Source organism: Seriola dumerili, unplaced genomic scaffold, assembly GCF_002260705.1.
Source record: "Seriola dumerili isolate Sdu_G_001 unplaced genomic scaffold, Sdu_1.0 BDQW01000138.1, whole genome shotgun sequence".
In the NCBI taxonomy this organism is placed as follows: domain Eukaryota; kingdom Metazoa; phylum Chordata; class Actinopteri; order Carangiformes; family Carangidae; genus Seriola; species Seriola dumerili.
Window position 1 is genome coordinate 4,324,927 of NW_019174393.1, and position 15,215 is coordinate 4,340,141.

Below are 15,215 nucleotides of genomic sequence, written 5' to 3' on the forward strand. Positions count from 1 at the left end.
ATAGGACCACACAAGCCTTTAAACTGCCAGGATTACTTGCTGAAGCCTGGAAGAGTGCTGGCTTTGTTTCCTGCTCAGGCTGGGTGGGTGGAGTTAGAACCAATGAGGGGAGAAAAGCAGAAATTAGGGGGTAGAGGGGGCCATGTTTTCCCAGTGGGGAAAGCTGTACTGTTGTTGTGCTGCTGGGCAACAACAGACAACTTTCTCAGAAACAGAGTTTTGCGGACACAAAAATGGTGCAGATGGAGAAAGAGGGGGATGACAAGAAGGAGAAGACAGGAGAGGACGCGGTGCACCTTCGCAGAGAGATAGGCCTGCTGCCTGCTGTTTGCTTCATCATCGGGACGGTGGTGGGCAGTGGCATCTTCATCGCACCAAAGGGAGTCCTGATGAACAGTGGGAGCGTGGGGCTCTCTCTGCTGGTGTGGGCGCTGTGTGGAGTCCTCTCATTATTTGGTAAGAGACTTATCTATGGAGTGTCATGATAAAAACATGAAGCTGTGTTTTAGAATTGTTATTTCTGAAACATATGTCTCGAGTCTGGAGATGAGACATGATAAGAAGACCGTATTTGAATAAAAACGTGTTAACTCAGTCATAATTTACAGTTAAGTTAAATTAAATGATTAATCATGACATTTGGTTATACTTTTCAAACACTTACAGGACTTGTTGTTTTTGAATGCATTAACTGATTATTACCAACTGTGTATAATATCATGTATTGACAGGTTTTGGGATGGATATATATTTATGTAACATACGTATGTCTACAATATAAGCATACATACATACACATACATATTTGTATGAGCTAGACATATATGTCAGTATATGAAATTGTTCCAATTTCTGGTAGGTTTCAGATCTAATTTTTCCATATGTGTTTTTATTTTATAAGGACATATATTTCATATAGGGAAACTGAATATATGTGCATATATTACATTTGCGTAAACTGTAGGAAATTTTATAAAATTAGCTGCATCATACAAGACAGGATATAAGGGGAAATTTCATGTTACAGCAGAACAGGAAAGAGGCTAAAGAGATAAGAAAAAAATAATAATAAAAGACAAATAGAATGAGTAGCATCATATATAACATACAATCCTTGAGCCCTTATACAGAGCATGAAGCGTTTGTTTTTCCAAACCCCTGCTCTTCTGTCGGTTCCATCAGGGGCTCTGTGTTATGCTGAACTGGGCACTACTTTCACAAAATCCGGGGGCCACTACACTTATCTACTGGAGACCCTGGGGCCGCTGCCGGCCTTCTTACGACTCTGGGTGGAGTTCATTTTCATCAGGTTAGTCTTGTTTTTGGACACCTTGAAAAGAAAGTTGACTTCAAGTCAAACCACTGTTCTCCACCTTGCAGGCCGGCCGTGGCGTCCTACGTGTCCCTGGCTTTTGGCCGCTACGTGGTGGAGCCGTTCTTTGCACCGTGTGTTGCCCCCACGGTGCTGATCAAACTTGTCAGTGTCCTCGGCTTGAGTCAGTGATTTTATACCTCCTCTTTCTACCCACAATACCTTTCTACCACTCTATATTTCCATGTACTGGAAGATAAACGTTTCTTTTACAGGTTTATCTTTATGTGTCTATAGCATTTGTCGTGGCTATCAACTGCTGGAGCGTGACCATGGCCTCTCGCACTCAGGTCACCTTGACTTTCGTTAAGACGTTTGCTCTGGTCCTCATCATCATCCCTGGCATCATCGCTCTGGCCAAAGGTGAAGCGCCTTTTGAACTGTTAGGTCCTGTCACATGGCACTCACAAGGTTGTTGTTGATAATGCTCAGTTTCTCTCTCTCTGTGTCTCTCCTTCTTTCCAGGAAAGACAGAAAATTTCCAGAATGGTTTTGAGGTCGACTCATTAACACTGGATAAGCTGCCACTGGCCTTCTATAATGGTCTATACGCCTACGGGGGATGGTAATCAACCATTCAGAAGGCCTTTTCCACACATTATACAGTGTATTTACCAATGTAAGGGAGACCAGGGGACGGTTGTAACATTTTTGACATTTCTGTCTGCACTGTATCTCGGAGCTGTTTTAAGCCAGTGCGTTCAAAATGTGATACAAACTAGTTACATGTGTCTGCCATTAAATGGTGTTATCTCAACAAGCAACACAAACAGAAAATGAATGGTGTAGTCTCTAACCCAAGGAATGAAATGTTACAATTCACCCCGTAGTCTGGCTTAGCTGTAACATATCCTGGAGTGAAATGTAACATTATGATATAAGGAAAACTTACGGGTGCTATATGTAAGTTTTTTGCTATAGCCAACATTAGCATTAAGTCTGAGTGAGTTCAGCCTTAAACTTCATTCTTTTACTCACCAAAAGCTGTCTCCAGCAGTGGGAAACTTTTAACTCTAGTTTTGCTTCTATTTCTATCACTTCTTTTCTTCTACTGAAGTTAGCATGCTAACCTGCTAGCCCTGCCCTGTTCCATCTTGTAAACACGATGGCTGAGGGCTCTTGACAAGCCACCATTATCACCACTAACAATTTGTGCGTGTCTCTATGTGTGTGTCTATGTGTATCTGTGTATACGCAAGTTGCACTAGCCATTAAGCTAACAGCTAACAGCTTAAACATTAGCACTAACAACTAGCATGAATGATATCTACGTAGACGCACAATAAACATGATTTAAGTTTGAAGAGTTTAACGAGAAAAAGCAGGCAATGCTGTTACAACCATCCCGGGTCTCCCCTATGATAAATAACAAACAAATTACAATCAGAAAAGATACCAATATACATTCTAACATTCACTGAGACCTGATAATTTGCTGATAAACACACACAACAATGACAGCTCTATGCCTCTGTGTCTGGTCTCTTCCTTTTTCCTTCAGGTTTTATCTGAACTTTGTCACAGAAGAGGTCATTAACCCAAATAGGTATTTCACATTTGACATCAGCTCTCCAGTCAGTCCATTTTTAAAAGCCAGGTTTGCTATGTAGTACTACTGTATCTCTCTGTGTGCGGCCTGTCTCGTCAGAAACATCCCGCTGGCAATAATCTGCTCCATGGTGGCAGTGACATTCCTTTATGTGCTTGTTAACGTGGCCTACTACACCATGATGACCCCTGCTGAGCTCCTGCTGTCTGATGCTGTGGCTGTGGTCAGTATCCTGAAATCAAAAGGCAGAGCTGGAGGAAATAGAGTAGGTCTGATCCCTGTGTGTGTGTCTCTGCAGACGTTTGCTAACCGCGCTCTCCAGGGATTAGCTTCGGTGATTCCAATCCTTGTGGCCCTGTCCTGCCTTGGAGCACTTAACGGAGGCTTCTTTGGATCACCCAGGTGATCTGGGTGCAGAAAGATTAATATTGTGTCATCGAGGGGTTGAACAGGCTGATTGTAAATGTTCCTCGCTCACTGTGTTGCAGGATGCTGTTTGTGGGAGCCAGGGAGGGCCACTGGCCACCGATCTTTTCCATGATTCACATCCGCAGACACACACCTTTACCTGCTGTGCTGTTACTGGTAAAACACTTTCTACACACTGGAAACCAGCATGATAAGGCGAGCTGCCCATTTCTAATTTCATGCCAATGTCACAACATGAACAGGCCAAAAAAGAGCAGGGCAAAGCAAAGCATTGATGTTGGATAAAATCTTAACTCATTGTCCACTTATTAGCTTTTTTTCTGAGCTTTCAGCCACATCTCACAGTCTTCATCATTGGATGGACTTTACTTATTAAGATTTTTTTGTCAAAGTTCTGTTTCCAAGGTGTTAATGCCCCACCTCTAAGTGGCCCTAAGGGGCGCACGAAACTCTACCAGTGACCCAACAAACTAATAATACTCCTCTAAAATAATAAAGGGTTTATTTAACATCAATGTGTAAATGGATCAGGACACTAAATTAAGACAACAAAAATCTCAGGCTGAGAGGCAGCACACCCAGCAGTCCCCATGCTGAAAGCCTCTGCCCTTCTGCTGCTTGGACCACAGTTTTTAAAGCCTTCCTTCCCAGGCCAGGTGCATCTCTTGAAGTCATCAGGGTGGGCCTGGGCGGAGCTATAGAGGAGACAGGACAGGGAAAGGACAAACAACACTGGAAAGGCATACTACCTTAACAAAGGTCAAGAATGAATTTTCACCCTTAAAACCATGTAATGATAATACTGCTGATTCCATTCTGTTCACATTGTTATAAATATTACTTTTAATTTTTACCGTGTTGTTAACAGGATGTGTGCTGGGATGAGGTATAGTCCTCTGTGATCTCAGTGTTTCAGAAGATCTATAATCAGCCAGAAAGTAGTGGCAGCAAAATACATGATAGAAAATGATGTATTCTCCCAATAAGAGGAGCTTTACTAAACCACATCACTAGATATAAAAGTCCCAACAGAAGCAGGCAGAGTATGGATATGTTCCTGTAGTTGTGTTGTCTGTCTCCAGTACCCCTTGGTGGTGTTGATGTTAATCACTGGAGAGATCTACCAGCTCATCAACTTTGCCTCCTTTGCTCGCTGGTTCTTCATCGCCTTGGCAACTCTGGGGATGCTCATCCATCGGTATCGCTTCCCTCTCCACCCAAGACCTTTCAAGGTTAGAGTGTCTGTAGTTATTGCACTGGACTGCAGAAATGTCTCTGTACACTAACCTGACCAAACACTGCCATCTTATTTGCTCTTTTGACAGGTGCCCCTGGTCATCGCTGTCACCTTCACGGTGGTTTGTTTCTTCATCGTGGGTCTGTCTCTGTATTCAGACCCCTGGAACACAGGGCGAAGCTGCGCTCTCACACTAACTGGAGTCCCGGTTTACTATGTGACCGTCTACCGCTTTCGTTTGCCCCATAGATGGAGACACATCTTTGGTAAGTCACACCAGGATCTGCTTAAACGCTCCATAAGAAAATGTACGACTACATTAGTGAAAATGAGACGTCAGCTGCTTGTAGACCAAAGACAAGTTTGTACATAATACCGAGAAGGAAACGTGCTTCTTTCACATTTTCGAGGTAAAGACGAAAGTACAGACCTCATAGAAAATGTGCTCCAAATCCAAAAATGCAGTGAATATAATGGGCTATCATTTTAACCTCAGGTTCTTGGCTCCTATAAGCTGAGGGTTTGGGTTGGACCAGGGGTAAGAAAGGCAAGTATGAAAAGCCGTCTCAGCTCTTGCATGATTCTGACTCTCCTCCACTTTTCCAGACTACTGCAGCAAGCAGCTGCAGATCCTTCTGGAGGTGGCCCAACAGGAAGTCCAGACGTACTGAGGACATCTCATACCACCTTAACAAGTCCTAGAGCTTGGGCATTGTTTACGAGTGTAGTATGCTGGAAACTTCTCTTCTCTCTCTCTCTCTGAGTTTTACATAGAAAACTGGAAATTAAGAATAAGTGAGAGAATGAATTAGACAAAAGGTAAATAGCTTATGCTGGAGGAACTTTTGTCAACCGTTATTCATGAACATCTTAAGCTCTGCTCTTGATTGTCTTATTTTTAAACTTTTGTAAGAACCAATAAAGTCATTTTTGAATCCCAGAAACAATCTATAAAGTGTTTATTTAAATAGAAATAATAAAAGGCAGCTGTGCTGTGTAGTTTTTCTAAATACACTGTTTCAATGTTACTGCACTGCAGCTTGTGTGACGTTGTAGAGGTTGCATCTTGTCCATTTACATTGATTAAATGTGAGCTGATCCAGGCAGATCATAAGTGTGACAATAAAAGCGCTTCATGCTGTATGAGGCACCAACACCAACAGTTTTATTGTACAGTCATAGAAACACCAACAAGGCACATGCTGCGAGAGCCGTCTGCCAGGAACCACAACATTCTTCTCTTACTTAACATCAGCTCCAAATGTAAACAGATCAAGTTACTGCAATGTTAAAACTCTCACATATACATACACACACTCGTGCTGATATAGCTGAAGACTTACATTATTTTGTGGCATCTTCAAAAATGGGAACGTATCCCATTCTGGTGTATCCCATTGTGCTGCTAAAACTGCTTTCCCCTATTTTCCCGTTTGCGCTTCATGACAAAAAACGAAGGCGGTATGCATTGTGATTGAAAACAAATACAATCTGTGTTGAATAGATACTAAATATTAAGCATTTTGTTCCCAAAGATGATGTAAAATGTGTTGATGTAAAACCCACGGCATGCAAAAATGTCCCTGCCCTGAAGCTGATACTGGCATACTGAAGAACAAATACTGTGAGGACTCTTAAAAGTCAAGCGATGACAAGTTTGATCATAAACATAACAATCCTATTTCTGTTAGTGCTACTTGTATTACGTTGTCATTTATTTATTTATTTATTTTTATTGCTAACAATCCTGCATCACAATCTAAAAATCTAGACGTCGACTCCAGGAAGCTGAACTGAACCAAACGGCACAGAAGCATCTTCACCAGCTGATCGGCCAATATAATGTCTTACCATTTACATATGTAAAAGCTAAATTATATATTAAAGATGTGCAAATCAACATACATATACACTCATACAGTATTTCTCTTCTCTAGCGATTCCTTCAAGGGGACAGACAGATTTGACAGAATAGATGATTAAAGAAAAACTGGTTTTACAGACAGAAATAAAGAGTGACACCGAGGAAGTTAATGAGCGAAACAACCAATGAAAAACCTAAGCCAGAGGCGGAGAGAAACATCCAATGACATGTGAGCAGCTTTGCTAATTTGACCTGGTAATTAGAATTAAAGTGTCCCTGTCATTCTTTAAATAAAAAAAAAAAATAAAAAAAATCTTATTTAATTTCCAACAGCAGCCAGAAACATCTGAACAAAGCAAAGCAGATGCAAAAGAAAGCAAATGGTCTTAAAACAAAAGAAGCTAAGCATTTTGGCACGTACTCAAAAAGGTTCAAATGAATGACTACAGCAACTGAATGGAAGGTTTCGCCCTTTACACTAAAGCTGAAATTTGTAAATTTCAAATTTAATCTGGTAATATGAATAATACTACAACGGTAAAAGGTTGATTCTTTTGGGGGGGTGGGGGGGTGCTCTACTACATTCCACCAGATGGCAAGAACAATATTCTAAACTATAAAACATTATGGATTCCACCTTTAATCCATGTGCAAAAGTTAATTTAATATCAATCTTCAAGCCAATTAACTCAACTTCCAATTGGGTAAAACTAAATATCTATAGTTCTAAATATCTATAGTTCTAAATGTATGCTTCATGTTCTTGGTGATGCCTTATGTCATCTGCATGTATTTGTGTCTTCGGCGTCTCACCCTGACCAAGCTGATTAACTCCAGTTATCATTATGAAACAATGTAATGTTCCTGTTAACCCAGTTGTTATAGTCCCAATAGACCTTCTCAAAATCTGAAATCCAAATTTCCAGTTGGTAATTTTTCCTACATTTGCACCTGCTTTGCCGTTTCTGTGTGGGCGCTCCCACCCATAGTGTTTTGGAAAACATATGACACTGCCATGTCAATAAAAGGAAATGTATTTCTGGCCCTCAGGCTACTTGAACTGTGGGATGAACTCAGACCAGCTGATGTTAGCCATACCTAGGTCCTCATCGTCCAGACCAGAGAAGCTAATGTCCACTAGTATCTTGCTCAGGCTGTCATTCATGGTATCCAGGACAAGGCCCTCTGTGATCGAGCGGTTAGCCGGCGTGGAGCTTCCCGTCTGAAGCAGCTCTCTGGAGCAGCTGCTTCGGAGGTGTTCGATGGGAGAGTCTGTGGGTCCGGTCACTCTGGAGGGAGCGGATGTGAGCAGCTCTCTGGGGGAGTTAAAGAGGGGCCAGTCTTTAAAGGGAGTGCTGTTGAAGCTGAATGTGGTGTAGTCGTGCCGGGGGGTGACAGCGGGACCGCCCGGTGTGCGAATGGGGCTGAAGTCCAGAAAGTTTTGGCTCCCTTTTCCCACAGGGGTCACTTTCCAGGGCTCGGGTAAGACGTTAGGGGGGGCCTTGCTGGGGGTGGAGGAGGCCAGGTGGCTGCTACTTTTTATGGGGGTCTTGAAGGAGAACTCCCGGTCGGGGCTGTGCTCCTCATGCCGGTGCTCCTCCAGCTCACTATCTTGCATGTCGTGGAAGGTGGAGGCGTCAGAGGCTACGCCAGAGTCAAAGAAAGTATTATCAGGACAGAGGAGGACGGGCTCCTCATGCAGAGAGTGAACCAGGCGCTGTTTACGCCTGGAGCTGCTGGCTTGTCTCTTTGGAAGGGCTTTAGGAGTGTCGCATTTAATCGGAACACAGACCGGCTCCTCCTTCATCTCCACCTTCATCTCCTGGTCATTGTTCCTCTGAGGATACACTACCACAGCTGGGGCATCACTGTGTGTCACCTGTCAGAAATTCAAGCATGCACTTAAGTCAACCAGGGACTGTGTCCTGCACATTAATAAGAAATCTACCCCACCCTAAACAACTTTATTCCTGCAGAGCTGATCCAATTTGACTACACATGATGAAATATCTAAAATGTATTCATGAAATGTAATACTTCAAGAGTGTGCAGTTGGAATTCGGCCGTAGTTCTGCAGTGCATGACAGAGTCTTTACCTTAGGGGCTATCCGCACTCTCTTGGCTCCCCGTGAAATGTTCCGTTTCTGCTGCGGGCAAGCGGGGGGAAACGGGGCCGATGAGGACGGCAGGTAGACGGAGGAGGTGACGGGGAGCTGGATAGGGACCAAGTAGGAGTTGGTTCGAGGGAGAAGCGGTTTCATCCTTCTCTCTGAACACAGAAAGGACAGCAACAACTCAGAGGAGGGCATCTTAATGAAGAATTTTTGAACAAAAAAAAAAATTCTGACCATTTGCCAGATTCAAGCTGTTTTCTCCCCCATTTAACTCTATCAAAGTCCTTCCATCTCTGTTAACTCACCAGAGCCGGTCGGTGTCTTTCTTGCATCAGGAAGCATCCTCTTTTGTTGCTGTGAAAAATAAAGTAAATATAAATATAAAGTATACTGCCTTAAGACCTTTGCTGTGCTCTCTCATTCCTGACTACATTTTAGTAATAACATGTGAAAACAGCACAAGGTAAGCCTTGTTCTCTTGCATTGTTTTAAGGTATGGCAAGTTAGAACAAAGGAAAGTCAACATTAGAAGTCTGTCCCTACTTTATAGAGTAATGGCGGATACATTTATCAGTGTACACGTTCCTTGGTGGACAAGGAATGTCGTCTGAAAGCAGACTAGTCAGTCAGTGTGACGTTAGCGTCTCTGCTGCTCATGCCATCTCTTCCTGCAACAAAAACATTTCCCTAGACCTCAGATCACCAGCTGCAGCTGCACTCTTTGGGTCCAAGAGGCGACTGACATCTTCTGATTTTTTTCTGTCCCTCCTTTGCTTTCTGCTGCCTGTCTGCAACCATGAAGAGAACTGAGAGAAGGGTAAATCAATCTTACTTGGTTGGGAAATAAAAGCATTGGCACTGGGACAGGAGCAGTCATTGGGTCGCAACCGGGCTGTGGAGACGGATGTGAAGTGAGACGGGGGAAAAAAACCAAAAACCAAAACAAAAAACCAAAACATAAATACTGGAAAAAGTAAGTCCAAAATAAGTTCAAAGTTTACCTTGAAACACAAAGGATGACTATACACGCACACACACACAAAAAAACTATTTACTTTAGGGCTTTTGTGAAAAGAGAGAAAGGTGTGCTCACCTTGTACACCTGATCAAGAGTGAGGCATCGATTGGCCTCGGGCCGGATGGTCCAGAAAGAAACTTTACCATCTAGTGACGTCTCCCGAATGAACATGTCGTGTAGAGAGAGGTTATGGCGGATCGAATTCTGCAACAATAAATGAGTTAAAAAAAAAAAAAAACAACTTTTAATGCATGTTTCAGTAAGTGATACTCCAAAGGATCGTTACTCAGTGGGTTTAATCTATCTGCTGCACAGAATGTGCCCAGGAGTTATACATTATACTTTTCAGTTTTAAAGTACCTTCCATCCTGGTTTGGCCACCTCTCTGAAGTAGGGAAAGTGGTCCTCGATCCACGTGTAAATCTCTTTCAGTGTCATCCTCCTATTCTTCCTACTGTTGATAGCAAACTGGATCATGGCCATGTAGGAGTATGGTGGCCTCTCTGACATGGGTTGTTGAACGGCTTCTCCATCGATTTGTGTACTTTGTGCCTGTACAAAAACAGAGGGGGGAAAAAGGACAGATGCATAAAATACAGTGCATGTAGAGGTGCAGAACATTTTAGATTGGTGTGATCAGTTTAGGCAAAATCTAAACTAAGAGATTACAACTGAGTTCATCTTTCTGTCACGTTTATAAACGTGACAAAAAGGTGATGAACTCAACAAAAGCTATTACAACAGTCTTCTTATTCAGACTAAAACAGTATTTCACAGATCTTAACATATGCATTCATGTTTTAGCTTTGTATTTCTCTCCTTTATTTTTCTCCCAATTTCCATTTTTACACATCTAATCCCAGCAGTGCACTGCATGTTATTTCAGTAATTTACACCAAAGTATTTCACATAAAGACTTTCAACTTGCTGATGTTAGTTTTCTTACATTTGAGCTGATACTATTTTCTTTACTATTGGTAATCTTAAATGTGTGGAAACAATTATCCTCATATTAAAGCCTAACCTCATGAACCTGCGATCTGAATACTATGAAGGTCATTGTAAATCACAGTGAGATGACAAGAAGGAGAAGCTGACCTGGAAAGTCTGTGAGATTGAGTTTTGGTTCTCCTTGTTGGTCATCTGCTTGGTAGGATCTGGTTCGAAGGCACATGTGCTCATTCTGCCCAGCCATTGAATATTGGTGAGGCTGTCGTCTAAAGGACCACATTCCAGGTCCTTATTTACTACTGAGAAAAGCAAAAAAACATTATTGCTTAAACAAAGGAAGAATTTAAGATAGCTGACCAAGTTGGTGCAACTAAACAATTACAAAAAAATCTTATGTCCATACATGGTTTAATTCCGGTGAGAGGTTTAGCATCAGGGGAGTTATGGATAGTTTCTGCCTTCACTGGTTGTCCATCTGTACTCCTTGTTGAAATGTCATCCCCTTCAGCAGCAGTCTGACAATGGGATCCATTGTCGCAGCTACCATTCTCACTAAGAAGGATGAACTTGTTTGGCCCCTGGACACCACACTCTTTGCCTTTGGCAGTGAGGGCCCCGATGACACTTTGAAGGTCTGCGGTTTTGGGAATGACAACCACCTGAGTGTCAGACATAGAGGGGTGATTCATAATGCGGATCCCATCAGGGAAGCACTGGGTTGCAGCTTGTTTTGAAGGTTCCTGGGAGCCTGATGCACCAGACTGGCTTTGCGATTCAGCTGCTGGTGGATCATTTTGCTGAAAAGGCAACTTCCTTCTTTTGAGGATCAGGGGTCTCCTTGGGCTCCGTCTCATTGTCATCAGATCATTGAAAAGCACCTGGGTCTTTACTGGCATTCTGTACAAAAACAACACAATGGAAAATACAAAAAGTTGACATTTAAAATCATAGATTGCTCCAAAGCCAGAAATATTTATCGTTTATCAGTGCCTCGTTTGTACGATATGAACAAACTGCGCTAACTGGAATTACCGGTAGATTAACGTTTACCTGGCAGAAGGGATGAAGTCGATGCTAAGCTAGTCAAACTGTTAATTTAAGGCTGGATTCAAACCGCTCCTGTTTACGCTAATCGATTTAGATTGACACGAAGAAATCAGTTCATATCAAATACGAGTCAGTCACTTCACCTCAGGATGAAGTTCAGCTCTCCATTTTCCGTGTTTCTATTTCTATTTTTTTTTTTTTTTATCTCTGCGATTGCGGCCAGCCTATTTTCAGACATCGGTTGGTGATTACGCCTTCTAGAACCACAGTCGTTGGGTGTCTGCGGTTGACAACGTGTTTTTTGTAACGTTTACCGCTAATTTTCTGGCAAACATCCAGAGCTGATGTGGATTTATAACTGACTTGTTCAAATATAATAAAAATCATTTGGCTAATAAAGAAACGTTGCCTCGATTATCCCCTGGACAGCCTTCTATCTGGAAAATATTTCAAATTGAACAGCTGATTCATACTGCTTTCTACCGCACACTAGGGGTGGTGCGATTAATGGAGATAAAATTCTATTAGAACAAGCGCTGCATTGTTTGTGTTAGGTATGCCGAATTAAAGACGTGTTTGTAATAGTTCATAAAGACATTTCAAATGGTTTAAATTCCGATTTCAATTAAAGAAAACGTAATGAAAACTTTACAATATCATATGGCCTAAATGGAGTTCAGTGTGGAATTTCTTTGACGCCTAAGAATGACACGCATCGTGCTACTAAAAGTTTTACAAGTATTTGGAGGAAAACTACAGTAGACGTTTGTTTTTTCTCGTTAAACCGGAAGAAAACACCGATTCGCTATTGCAATAAGCGAGCGCAAATTCGCTAACATTACAACTTTCTCCTAGCTAACTGTGGTTGGAAGCTAAGCTAGGTTAGCTAGGTGGCTAGTCATCAAAGCTATTGTGACAAACAGCAAATCAAGATAAAGCCAAACCTTCACATTACTGCGATGTTTCAGGCAATCCCGCTTGGCTGGTCTACTACTGGTACTTAAAAGAGTCTATTCATATTCGACGTTCAATCAAAGGATGCATGATATCTGTAATATTACTTTCATTTAGTGTTATTTACATGCCGTCTGGTCGATTCAGTAACGTTTTTGAATTTTGGCGCTGTGGGGACTGCCCCCGTCAATTCGATCACGAGGTATGAAATTGCACCAATAGCAGCTAGACAAAGAGAATACGATGGAACCAATCAGAGACGACAATGGTGGAAACCGGGAAATAAGCCGGAAGACAGAAAATTCAGAGTAGATAACGACAATGGAATAACAAACTTTTTACATATTCATATATTAATAGCATGTAACGATGACCATGTCTTATGCAAAGATCCACATCAAGGTAAGTATAATACCGGGCTAGTTGCTATGAATGAAAACGTAACGCTCAAAGGTATACATCTGGTTATGGACGAAAACAATAGTGTCGGTCTGGGAACAGAAAAAATCGATAATTTTAATGAGACATTTTTTACAGATTTAATGGTGTTTTTATTCCCCTAGGTGTTTGGTAATGATTTATATTAATGCCCCGTAAAGCCACAAAGATAGAGAAGTCTCCCCTGCTATTTGTGGAGCGGCCTTTGTGTGGAGCCAGACTCCAAAATGTGCCCGAAGTCAGAGCAGCACTCAACCCCAAAGAATTTTTCACAGAGACACAAGCACACAACAGCCCAGCTCTCTGTTCCTGGGTAAGTTGTTCATTCATTTTGAAGATGGGGCATAGCTCTGTGGTTTAAATCAATGTCATTAATTGCTGAAGAGACCTTTAACATGTCACTGAATCAGTTCTAGCTGAAAGGGTTTGCTGATTTACCCAAACTTACTGTACAATTAATGCATAATTAAACATAATAATTCTTATGACTCAAATTTTATTCCACTGTTTATTTGCTCTACTTTTAATCTTTTCAGGTAAGCCCACAATTTGACAGTTCAGTTGTAGCTGCACCTCCATTGAGACGAGGGAGGAGAAAATGCCAGTCTGCCACAAGCATCCTTGACGGTTGCAGTCAGCTGTCCAGGAAAAACAGTGTGTGCAAATTCCCCTCATTATCGTTTCAGACAAGGTCAAGAGACCAGTCTCATCAACCAAAGGGTAAACGCACAAAGAAGGCTGCAGAGTCTACTGTTGTGTCTCATGCAGGAAATCAACCACGGGGATCATGCCAAATCAAAAAGACAGTTTCAAGTGCACAGTACTTAGACACACCAAAGAGACAGTCAACCTCAATCAGAAGAAGGAGTGTGGAGAGATTTTCTGATGGTGCTACATCCTCCAGCAGATGTTTGGATCAACCTAAAACTTGCTCTCTTCAGGGGAAGAGATGCAGACTTCCAGCAGACAGTGCTTCAACACCTGCCTCCAGTGAATTCAGGCCCTCTGAGTTCAGCAGTGTTGGCCCACCACCTGATGTGGACACTCCAAAAGTTATACAAGAAGGGAGTAGTTGTGTCCCCTCCCCCATTATGCACCTGCTACTCGCTGAGCCATGTACACCACCATGTAATCAGCCACCTGACATTTTAGTGGCTGACACACCAGAGAGGGATTATGGGTTGAAGGTGACATGGAGGAGGAGAATGGGACTGATGTTGCTGTTAAAAGACAGGGGCCATCTCTCTGATTCAGATGTGTTAATTCAGAGTTGATGTTGAGGTTTGGTGAAAAGTTGATTAGACAAACGATGCAGACAGAAGAAACACTTATTAAGTATTAGATCATTTCTGTAATCAGAATTCTTCATATGAACTATTTTTTTTTTAATTGCATGGAGCTTCGGCATTCTAAAATGATTCATCACATTTCAGTTCAGTAGCTGTTTATTTATTTTTAGTTTGAATGAACCTCCTAATGATAAGTCAAGGATGTAATGAAATGACTCACTCACTTTATCTGCACAGCCCTGGTAGTTTGGATCAAATCAAATACTAAATAAATCAAAATTGCTGTTTGATTGCAGCAATGTCCAAGAGGCAAGCCTTTTTTTCATAAGTGAGAATATGTTTAGATGGATAACAGTTATACTGTGCTCTTACAGAATATGTTGGAAATCAGATGCAATCCTTTTATTCAAATCCAAACCTGGCCTATCTAGCAATACAAGCCTATTCCTTGCTATTTTTATGCCTCTGAAATTAAGTAATGATATATGGGGAAAGCATTTGTCTTCCTGGGCTGTAAATGATATCACATTCCCAAAATCAAGCTAACTCTATATATAATTTTATCACTGACATGAAATATTATGCTTGTTTAATAAAAACCAAGGGTGCTGCAGAAGGATCATTTGAACACTGTTTTTGGTGATTGTGAGCAATACTGTGTTACTTAGACATATCTTGTATTTTGCAAAAGAGATGTTGAATAAATATATACGTGCAAAGAGAAAACTAAATAATCAGGAGGCAGCCATTATTTCTAGTAAGTAAAAACTAAACACAATAACAATATACACTGCTTAATAAAATATTCCAGCAAAAAATGTTTCATGCCTTCAAAAATGACAACATATTTTCATTTTACAGATGTCATTGTATAGTACAATACAAACCTTACGTTATGTCTTGATGGGGTCACTATAGCTGACCAAACCCTTTTATGTTTATATTTTCTGTGA

At 41.5% G+C, this 15,215-nt stretch overlaps 3 protein-coding genes across 3 annotated transcripts; 2 read left to right on the forward strand and 1 right to left on the reverse strand.

The window, feature by feature from the left end:
- Positions 1-233: 233 nt before the first annotated feature.
- On the forward strand, positions 234-5,462 carry LOC111224558 (cystine/glutamate transporter-like). Its single transcript, XM_022749098.1, has 12 exons — positions 234-456; positions 1,183-1,309; positions 1,381-1,496; positions 1,610-1,735; positions 1,838-1,937; positions 2,874-2,918; positions 3,021-3,144; positions 3,220-3,323; positions 3,410-3,506; positions 4,433-4,582; positions 4,676-4,853; positions 5,194-5,462. The coding sequence occupies exons 1-12, from the start codon at positions 234-236 to the stop codon at positions 5,256-5,258; spliced, it is 1,455 nt and encodes a 484-aa protein (XP_022604819.1). The 3' UTR covers positions 5,259-5,462.
- A 1,742-nt stretch (positions 5,463-7,204) lies between these two features.
- On the reverse strand, positions 7,205-12,654 carry foxm1 (forkhead box M1). Its single transcript, XM_022749289.1, has 9 exons — positions 12,526-12,654; positions 10,938-11,431; positions 10,682-10,833; positions 9,944-10,135; positions 9,659-9,787; positions 9,398-9,457; positions 8,871-8,919; positions 8,548-8,720; positions 7,205-8,330 (listed from the first exon to the last, which is right to left on the reverse strand). The coding sequence occupies exons 2-9, from the start codon at positions 11,428-11,430 to the stop codon at positions 7,503-7,505; spliced, it is 2,076 nt and encodes a 691-aa protein (XP_022605010.1). The 5' UTR covers position 11,431; positions 12,526-12,654; the 3' UTR covers positions 7,205-7,502.
- A 197-nt stretch (positions 12,655-12,851) lies between these two features.
- rhno1 (RAD9-HUS1-RAD1 interacting nuclear orphan 1) lies at positions 12,852-15,050 on the forward strand. The gene is made up of 3 exons (XM_022749640.1): positions 12,852-12,937; positions 13,099-13,286; positions 13,510-15,050. The coding sequence occupies exons 2-3, from the start codon at positions 13,122-13,124 to the stop codon at positions 14,245-14,247; spliced, it is 903 nt and encodes a 300-aa protein (XP_022605361.1). The 5' UTR covers positions 12,852-12,937; positions 13,099-13,121; the 3' UTR covers positions 14,248-15,050.
- Positions 15,051-15,215: the final 165 nt, after the last annotated feature.